Source organism: Tauraco erythrolophus, chromosome 6 (genome assembly GCF_009769465.1).
Source record: "Tauraco erythrolophus isolate bTauEry1 chromosome 6, bTauEry1.pri, whole genome shotgun sequence".
Classification (NCBI taxonomy): domain Eukaryota; kingdom Metazoa; phylum Chordata; class Aves; order Musophagiformes; family Musophagidae; genus Tauraco; species Tauraco erythrolophus.
The window spans coordinates 19,927,770-19,938,665 of NC_141470.1; the positions used below are offsets into that span (position 1 = coordinate 19,927,770).

The 10,896-nt window shown below is 35.0% G+C and overlaps 1 protein-coding gene across 1 annotated transcript in view; it reads left to right on the forward strand.

The window, feature by feature from the left end:
- Window positions 1-10,691, forward strand: part of LUZP2 (leucine zipper protein 2) — a 73,162-nt gene extending 62,471 nt beyond the window's left edge. Inside the window, exons 8-10 of the mRNA XM_086612900.1 lie at window positions 9,822-9,899; window positions 10,256-10,261; window positions 10,590-10,691. Of these exons, the coding sequence (XP_086469026.1) occupies window positions 9,822-9,899; window positions 10,256-10,261; window positions 10,590-10,691 (186 nt within the window). The remainder of the gene's footprint in view (window positions 1-9,821; window positions 9,900-10,255; window positions 10,262-10,589) is intronic.
- The last annotated feature ends 205 nt before the right edge of the window (window positions 10,692-10,896 follow it).

A 10,896-nucleotide genomic window follows, 5' to 3' on the forward strand; every position in this document is an offset into this window, starting at 1 on the left:
CTCCTTTAAAATTTTCCATTATTTAGATTATTATTATTTTGTTAAAAGACACTTGTCAATACTATTTTTCTTAGTCTTGTCCGGAGACGTTTTCTCTATGACTAGCTCCTGAAAGTCTCTGTGCAGAACTAGAGTCTGCAGAGCTCTTTTCCCTGTATCTTTTACCTTTTCCCAAAAGCTTTGGGGACCCTTTTTCGGCTTTTATACCAGAATGCACTTTGTCCATTTTTCATATCAAATAATTCTTATGTGCGTAACACGTCATTTAAAACCAACCATTCGGTAGTGCTAAAACATCAAACAGTTTATAAAGTAATTCTTTGTTCTCTGTTTTCATCTTAGATTTCTTGCTCTTTGTCCTTGTAGAGTCTTCTCTGATAAATAAAAGTGATAGTGCTTTTATTTACTGCCTTAATTTCCTGCAGTAAACAAACACTGCCAGTTCATTAATCATTCAGTGACAAAGGACACTGAGTATTGGAGCAAAACTTGTACATGTTTCTAAGCAACCACAGCATTTTGCTTCATTTTTCTCCATCAGTTTCAATTGCAGAGCTTTGATCACATTGTACTCTCCCATTGCTTTCCCAGGGGAATAATGAGAGAAAAAATAAATTATCACTATAAAAAAAAATTCAACCTGATGAAATTCTTAAAGTGAATTCAGTAATTCTGTTCCCTAAATGAGGACTAAGGGAAGTCATAAGAATTTACATCAACTTAGCTTAACCACGCACTCAACACGCAGTGCTCTAAAATAGGAGAGGGATATGGAGAACTGCAGAGGTGTCTTGTGAAATCATAGATGCACATTTCACATACATCCTGTTCCATATCTTTCTTATAAACAATGAGGGTCAAAGGAGATTAAAATACAGATGTCTTACAAATTCATAAGCGGATCTGATAAAATATGTTCTTGAATAAACTGTGGACCTAACTTGGCTAACGATGTTAGTTCCACTGCAGAATGACATTTTAGTAGAACGTTATCTATTCTACATATCTGTATAGTGGTAAATGTAAAAACAAACTATTAATGAATATTTTTGTAGAAGTATGGGAATTGTTTTGACATGAAAAAAAGAGAAAACATCAAGTCATATTCAACAGTAGTTATAACTGTACATAGACTACTGATTTCATTCAAGCTGTTTGTCATATGGCAGCACAAAATTGTCATTTCCAGTCTCACTTTGGTAACAGGTCCCTTCAGAAATGGGAATATTTTTGTTATTATGAGCGGGGAAGAAAAAATACAAACCAGTCAAAATATGCATTCAGTGCGGGAAGAAAAAAAACATTTTGGAGAAGTGTGTACTTCATGTAGTAAAGAGCTAAAATCTCATGATTCAAAAAATTTCAGTCACTCCGAGGTAAAAGTAGTAACAATTTGTTATATGAATTAAATAGAACTTGGTCCTTTTAAAACATCAGTGGTCTGTGGCGTACATGGTAGGCCAAAAAGCACACATGATTACTGACAGACTAGGCTTTAATAACAATTCAAACATGAAAATATTGCGAAGTTTGATAGAATTTGTAGGTTTTGTCTAACGAGGAAATACAGCCTTTTCCTATTTTAAATACAAATTGTTAAAGTTCTTTCACTTTTAATTAGTTTCAGTTTGAAAGTTTTAGGTAATTTTAACCAAGTTTGTCTATTCAATATTTTAGATCATATGAACAAATAATAGAAGAAATACAGAAATATCTGAAGATGCAAATTTATCTGAACAGTTCCAAAGAGATATCTCATCCAAGCATAGTCAAAATTCAATGGTATTAACCTTTTTCTGCTATGTGAGTTACACTGGTTTAAGCTAATCATTGCCATCGTAAGTGGGCAAATTGTCATGCTCCTTTTGCCTACCTAGTGCTTTGTAGAGCCGAGGAGACTGGCTTGTGACAGTAGGAACAATACAGCTGAGTACCACTTTCATTAAGATATCTAGTTTGTCAGTTGACCTAATTGTGCCATCCTTTTCTCCTGTACCTAGTTTAGTTTCTTCAGAACTAGGTCAGTCCTCCCTCCTCCATTGTATTCTGCAAACATCCCGCGTTTCTGCTTTAGTACCTGCTGAAGCCAGAAGGAGGGCTGTAGTGATGTGAAGGAATACTGAAGCTGCAATATTTGGTCTACTAAATCTGTATGGTACCCTTTAGCAACAGTGGAATTATTTTCCAGCTGTAAAAGCTGAATATAATATCACTTATTTAAACTTCTTTATATCCTGTCCACTTGTGACACGCTGGATGACTATTTGAGCAATAAAGCCAGTTCTTATTCGCTGCATTCGTGCAGTGGAATACCCTTCTAGTTACATTGTTGAGCGGTTTGCAGATCAAATTGCATAGTTTAATAGCCAAGGGACATGCTGAATTTTAACTGGCTTTTTGAAAATTCTTTTCAAATGAAGATGCACACTTGGCTGATCCACCTTTATAATTTATACATCCAGCTGTGAACCTCTCCAGCTCTGCTGTATAATTCTCTAGCTGAACTGAATACCGTAGCTTCTGACATTTTGCATACTTTACGGATCAAGTTGCATATTTTATAAGCAGAATTTCAGATAAAGATAGTCTGTTAATCAAACTGTGCGCTAAACTAATAAAGGCAGCACAGTATTTCAAGACATATGCCCCACCTCAAATTTTCTGTCTTGTTAAATTTCTCACTTAGTGTTCTAGATGTTTTTTTCCTCTTATATATGTACAAAATGTATTGCTTAAGGCAAAACACATTTGCTCTATGCAAATTTTATTTTACAAACACAAATAGATTGTTAATGTGTTTCTTAAAGTTTATGTAAACTAACAAGCATTCAGCGTCGCTACATGTGGTCTAACCGTTTCTCTACCATGTAGAAGAAAATCATAAGACTCCTGTTGTGCTTAGTCATAAATTTTGTAAATGTTGACCAAGCTCAATTTTAAGGAGAATGTTAAGAAGAAACTATGCAATTTGAAAAGAGCTAATAACAGTGAAAACAGTGAAATGGCACTTGAGTTAAAGTTTCCAGAAATTCTTTTCCTGAGGCCTTTTCATTGGGAAACCTTTAGCTTTCACCACTTGGAATTCTGACTGGTGTGTGTTAGAGCGTTTAAAGTTGAGTGTTCAAACATCAGATCCTTCTTGATGTTTTAGGATAATAATACAGCATATGTAATTTAATGAATATAATGTTTGTCTTACAAATATGCCCATAGTTACAAAATACATGGCAGGCATACTGGAAATATCAGTGGGAACTTAATGGCAACATAAAGAATGCTTCCACACATAAAATGTAGAGATTATTCTGTAAAATTAATTCTTTCATGTATGAAATTCCAGAATTTGTCACTACCGGTTAGATAAAATACATTAAGTTATTACAATTTTTATTAAAATAAGGAAATATCAGGGAAGAGAAAAAAAAGAGATGACAAGACTCTAAGCTTCAAAGAAGTCCATCTTTCTGTCTTATTTCATTGCTCTGAGTCATAAAGCTACTTCAAGAACTAGTCATCATTTACTTAATAACTGTGTACTTGGATAAATATTGGCTGTGATTATGTTAGCAAAACTGTTAGCAGCCAGGAAAAAAATTCATCTACACAAAGTAGATAAACAGGCACTTCTTTATTCCAGCGCTGAGGGACACGGGGGATAGCTCCGTCCAAGCGTGTCTGCCTTAGCATCAAAATCCATATTTTTTAATATACTTATTTTGTTGAATCATTGTTACATAAGTTCTTTTACATAAAATTGCATATTATTCTCACTCTTAAATTTTACCTTTGAAGTGATTGGTTTCGCTAGTTATATAACCTTATCAATATTCTTATGCTATAACAATCATTGGTTACTTTTAATTAACTCTATTAATTGGGGTCCTTTATATTTAAATTAAGATGGAAAGGAGTAAAGGTGTTTCCAAGCAGCATAACTGGTGTCTGCTGGTGAGGCATCTATGGTTCCTTGGTTTAAAACAATACATAGAAAAATCCAGTAATTTCCTAGTGAGGTCTCTATAGTTACTTATTTCAAACTTAACAATCCTAACCTATACATTATGCTTTACAGTTTTCTACCTAACTTTTTTACTTGATTATTTTATCAAAGTTTTTTCAACAATTATAAGTATTGAAGATTTACTTCCTGAATCTAGAAAAAGAAGATTGCTTGTGTGGGCACATGCTAGCGAAGCTAGGACGATATGCACTTGATTAAGAAGTCTTTAGGAACTGAAGAAAAGATCTGTAGCAGAATCATTTTCATCTCTGTTGAACCTATAAATGTGACAGTTGCAGTTCAAGGTTTGATAAATGGTACACTTAGCTGGTGAGGAAAACAGTGAAACGGTCCAAAAGTGCCTTCCAACCTAGTGATGTAAGCATAGTTTGTGGCCGATGAATAGAGCTTCATACTAATCGAATCTCCAAAACATCAGTTTAAAGTATAATGAGCAATTGGACCATTGAGAATATAATGTAAAAAATCATTTAGCTCGTATTGTGTATGTATGTCACATATGGGGTTTTGACAACTATTTGGAATTGTGGCAGTGTATTGATACAGGGAACATGAGATTGTGCTTCTGAGTGAGACTGGTAGTTAGTCTACCATCCCTGTGCCACCTTTAGTCTTCTTAAAGGAAGACAGTAGAAAGCACAGAACATAGTTGGGAATAAACTGCCAGTTTTGTTCTAAATGCCAGTGGCAGGAAATAGACTTCATCAATAAAGTTAGAATTTGAGAATATTGTTAGCTTTTTTGTTGTCATGTGCAACAGTACGCTGAAATATTTTTATCATGATCTTGCATTAAAAAAGTCTTTTCACCATGCTAACAGTAATTTGCACTGGTTTTAATCTTGCAATATTTTGCTCCTGAGTATTTTTCAGATAGACCAAAACATGCGTGTAGAATTACCTCTCCTTACTTTATAGCTTCCCAGATATTTAGTCTTGTCCGCCACTGCCGTGTCCCCTGCCTTTTGATCTGCATCCTTTATCCACCTGTCACTTCAGGCACAAACAAGAAAACAACCAACATTATTATCTCGTGTTATTATGTTGGCCCTAGAGCTACATACTACACTTCTGGATCTCTGGAAAGAGATTAGCTAAGGAATGAAGGGCTGTCATCTAGATACGATGCCTTCATTTTCCCCCGGGTATTAGAAATTTTTCTTTTTTTAAAAAAAAAAAATAATAATTTTGGTATGTAGCTTAGGAGCCTGGCTGAACTTCTCTGGAAGCACTAAGAAAGGGGACAGGCAAAAAATTTCGTATTTATTCCAAACTTTAAATCGTTACACTGAGGTTGAGATACGAGACTACATTGCCTGCTGAATTACCTGGGGCTTGTTCAGATGGTGACAGAACAGAGTGCCTGTTCCCTGCCCTCCCATGAAGCCAGCACAAATTTAGAATTTACCTGTGACTAGTAGAGATTATGTGCTGACAAAACTCTTTCATCCTCTCTGTGCAGCTTTCCACACAACAGCGAGGCAAAAAGTCCTTATTGTAAAATGCCTTGCTACACTTGGCATGATAACCAGGGCATCCTGGTATTGCTGCCCAGATTTTAAATTGCAACCTGCTTTGTGATGATGGTACAATACAAGTCAATGAAGTTGCATCAGACTAACAAGACTGACTTGAGATATTTTTCTTCTGGGACTTACTGCCTTTCACTTTTTTTGCCTTCTGAACACAGTTTCTATTTGGGTGTTTTTTCTTATAGTCTTAGCATTTTATTAGCTTTCCTATGAATAATCTTTCTAAAAAATATTCATTCTTTGGAGCAACAGCAATTGATCTTCTCTCAGAGAAATGAGAAAAGCTGCTTTTAGCTTACATACGAGGTGTATGTATGTCTGTAAGGGCGTATGATGAAGGGGATAATGTTTTGTGTTGGGCTTCCTCCTCCTTGGTGTGGTGCAAGGAGTGAAGACAGTGAGTTCTGAGGGGTGAGGGTGTGCTCTGCTCTGTTCCATGGCTTTAGAGGTTTTGTGCATGAGCTGGAAACAAAAGAATCCTGCACAGAGGCTTTCACAGTTGGCATCTTCCCATTTCTCTCCCCTTCCTCACCCTCACGTCTCCAAACAGGGCAGCAGGAACACCCACTCTTGCATGAAAAACACACAGATACGATTTCACCTTCGTATCCCTCATATACTGAAATCTTGATTCAAAGCTTGGCAAAATCCCAGTACCTCTTCCTGCAGGCACTTCTAAAATCTCATCGTCATAAAATAGAAGAACCACACTGACAACATTTCAACCTCTTTATTTTCCGAAAGCAATTATTTTAGCTTTTTGCTAGTTTTCACCATGCCAAGTTATTCTGTATTTCTGTAATTAGTGTACCTGTCACAGGAGTGAATCAGAGAGAAAGAGAGACTCGCACAGAAGAGCAAGCAAAACATTCTTTCCACCACTTGGCATTAAGGGAACTGGCAAAAAAAAAAAAAAATTTAAAAAGTTTAAGATTTAGCTTTTTTTGTCTGTACATCACTCATGGCTGTGAAAGGTATTCTATTCTAGTGCACTGGGTTTATATTTCCCCATTTGTCTGAGGTGGTCTTTCGCTGAGGGAAAGGGGAGTGTGTATGTTTCTGGTTTTCTGGGTTTAGATATACATATACCTGCGCATATGTATACACACCTGGTTGTGTATATCTGTGTGTGAAAACACATAAATATACACACCTCTGTGTGTGTACATATATGTACACGTGTTTGTATCTGTGCATGAGGTTGTGTATGTGTGAGATTCAGTTTAGGTTATGTTAAACCCAGTTTACAGTTATAGCAGGAGATGCTGTAAAACCCATCTGTCTCAGCTTTAGGAACTGAACTGACTTAAAGCCGAGAGCCAGTGGATGTATACAACTCATCCATAGTGACCGGCTACAATTCTGGCTGTTGAACAGCTGTTGATGGATGGCAGATTGAAAGTCATCACTGTTGATCGATCTGTAATTTACTTGTTAATGATATACAAGGTTTCATTGTGACAAGGAATCAATAATGAATGCTTTATGCTTTAACAACATAAAGACATAGGAGTTACTTTGAGTAGAAAAATGTCCCGTTCTACTATTTTTCTCCAACAGTGATCCATATGGTGCGTTACTAAAAAGAAAACAACTGCAAGTGAGCAAATATGAAATACTGCAGACATAAATCCTCACTGCTGTTTTTCTACCAAGATTGCCTTTTTTATCTGGTCTATGAAGAGTATGAAAGAGTACTCGCTTATAAAGCACTGTTGTTATCATTAGCTTTTTCTCTAAGGCAACCTTTCTTTCCTTCCTCGTTTGTATATGTCTTAAATGGTTGACCAATATTTTTATTAATTTTAATTAATCTTTTTGGATTCCTATCTCCTATATATTGTCTTAGTGAAATAGGTTACCTGAATTCTTTTAGTATGTACAGCTAGAGTAAATTATGGATTTGTAAATGATCTTATATTTCATTAGCAGTATTTCTGTGCTCTTCATACATAGCCTGAAATGCTGTTCCTTTTTTGACCTGTAACACCTTTTGTCCTCAAGCCGCTCACCTACAAGTCTCTGAAACACTCAAATTTTTCTAAACGTGACTAAGCTGAAAATATTTTTTTTAATCTTGCTCTCTAGTAAATACATTAAATACAAGTTCTGCCTGGACCACACTTTTAAGCGTTTGAAATATTAAGTTGGTTTTTTTTTTTTTTTACTTTTTGTCATCTCTCTATTTAGAACATAAAGCACCTGTTTCTGTTTCTTTTTTTTTTTCATAAATGGAGGAGTAGGTACTTTATCAATAGTTGTTTTTTTTTTATGAATAGTACTCTAATTATTCCCTTTAATGTAATATTAATCCAGTTTTTATTAGGTATTGTGTATAATGGCAAAAATTTGAAAAGGAGTCCCCACCATCAGTCACTTCAATTGCACCATCTCAGAGGCTCCCTCAGTAGCACAAATATGATTAAAACCCCTCTGAAGTACTATAAAATCCTTGGCAGTACCACCGTCTCTCTGGAAGCTTTCAGGAGGGAGATCTCCTCTCCAAGTAGTTTTCTTAATACCATGTTTCATTTTCGTATTCACACCTGTTCATAGATCAACTTTGTTACAGGCAAGGGACTGTTAGAATTTCTCAAGTGCAAAAATTTAATGAATTTTCTTCCCCCTTGTCAATCTCTTACTTTTTAATTAACTCCAATCTAATGTCATGTCTACTGAAAGGATATTTATAAAATGTCTTGATATTTAATTTACATCTTAGATTGTTTATTTTCAGTGTTCTCTGCCGAGTGAGGTAAATTTTACCATGTTGCGATTTAAGCTGCTATAGGATGAATTCAGGATTACTTGCCATTTTCTTAGGAAAGTCTGTCAAAAAAAATATAAGATTGAGAGATTTTTTTTTAATCTTTTTGTTCATAATTCCTTTGTTATCCTGGACACAAATAGCTTATTCTATCCTAGACTGATGTTATCAACCATAATATTAAAAAAAAAAAAAAAGTTGCAGCCCCATCCCCATCCCTGGAAGTGTTCAAGGCCAGGTTGGATGAGGCTTTGGGCAACCTGGTGTAGTGGAGGATTTCCCTGCCCATGGCAGAGGGGTTGGAACTAGATGATCTTTGAGGTCCCTTCCAATCCTAACCATTCTGTGATTCTAAATGCCAGCAAACCTTTTACTGGATGCTGTTGGGAGTTTCTTGTTGAAGGCAAGTTTGCATTCATATTCCTATGAGCAAAGCTCATGTCCGTATACTAATGATTTTTTTTGCCTTTTTTACTAATATGTTGGATTATGTCTGATGTGTAAAAATATTCTATCTAGGCTTGACTCAGTTTCAAAAATCTTCAAGGGCTTATGCTAAACAGAAAACATTTCAGAGGAAGAGTTATATTAAAATTTAAAATAAAATTACTGTTACATTGGAAAGAGTCTTGATTACTTAAAACTTAAAAATCCCTCTCATTTATTTTCATTTCATTTAAATGTATCAGTTTTTGTAGCAAAACAAATAGAAAGTTCCAATATGAACCCATTTTAAAATAATGATCAAGATTATCAATATTTTACTGTATTTCACATTTTAATTTCTTTGCCTATGGCATCATTAATCCCACTCCTGAAGGGACTTTAATTTAATTACACCAGAAATTTCAGTGCTGGGTAAATCTCTGCTTAACTCGTAACATGAGATCTCTCCGGTTCAAAAATCTACTGTGTAATTAATTTTATTTATGCTGTTCAACTCTGTTTTCCCTTATATTAAAAAGCATATTGGCAAAGAAAATTACATTATTGCTGGAATAAAATGACAGCAATGAATCTAACAAGCTTTTCTGTACCTTGAGAGTCATCTGAATTTCCCATTCAGGGAATTATTATACATATCCTCACTGAGGGATTATTATACATAAGAGATCTAGCAGTTTAGACAAGAGAATAGTAATAGAGAAGTCCTAACTGTAATGCTAGTTTTCAGCTGTTTGTTACTATTTCCTCACCTATAACAGACAATTATAATTACTTATCTGTTCGATGGGACCACTGTAGGAATAAACTTCACTATTTGTGATGAGGAGAAAAAAGCTAGGTAAGTGTTAAGCTGTTAAATTTACAGCCACATTACAGCCACATTAGACTATTATAGGGATGATGAGAGTATGGGATTCACTTAGCTGTGTTAACTTTGTTTTGTTACATTTGATCAACTAGGCTAAAAAAAAAAACACTGTGATTTTTTTAGAAAAAACATGAATATTTTAGGGAAAAAAAAATGAAGTAGTTATCTCTGGCATTTGCATTGACAGGTTGGCAAGACGTGTTCGGGGAATCGCAATAATTCAACGTCTCATTTGAAGACAGCAGAAGCAGAGAGAAGCCTTCAGGTATTCTGTTTCTGAGGAATTACCAGGTTTTTATTAAAAGGTCTTCTAAAGCATGCAATTACTTCAAATATATTTACACATTCCACACTGACACTTTTGAAACAGAACTGTTTACTCAGTTCAGACTTTGACTGCACCTGATTGCAATTCATCTGTTCAAAATGATGCCTGGTTGGTAACAATTTGCAAAACTGTATAATACTCGCAGAAATTGACTGAGTAGTTAAATGATTTCATTTAATAACATGGTGTCCATAGCACTAGGAACAGGAGAAGGGAGAGATTTCCAAAATAATTATATACCTGCAATTATGCGAAGTTGCATTCAACCATGTTACCAACGGAGAAATCTTAAGCAAGTTGTATATGTGAGCTCTTCATTCGATAGACCAAGAGAGAAAGATAAAAATCACCATGATTATAAAGCAACATCAGACTTGCATGGTTTTGCACTGTCAAAGATTGGTTAATATGATTCCTTTAGTAGAAGTCAGAATCCTTTTCTAGATGTAGTTGACGAATATCATATTCTTTTTAGTAGTTTAAGCCTGGTACATCAGTTTAACAGAAGTACAGCTCTGTGTGCACTACTGCCATGGATTTTTAACGTTTTGTTATTTGTTACGTATGTGCATGTGCATATCATGTATGCAGTGCTTCCACTGATGCTATTTTCATTTTCAACAGAAGTTGCACAGCCCTCCGTGGACTAAACTCGAAGATAAAAAATCACCTGAAAGAAATGAGAAAAAAATTGAAGAGTCTGTTAGTACAAAAGAAAAAAAACTCTGAACACTACGAATCTGCATTAAAAAAGCCTATCACTTGCTTTCGTCTTCATATTCTTTTTAGTCCAGAGGCATGAAATGTACCAGGTTTCTAAAGCATGCATTTTTCACTATTTTATGAATGTTTGTAAATTAGTCTAGAATAGACCAATTAGTACCTTTCAGCAATAATCCAAAATGGATGTTTGAAGAAATGCTTTGTAATACAG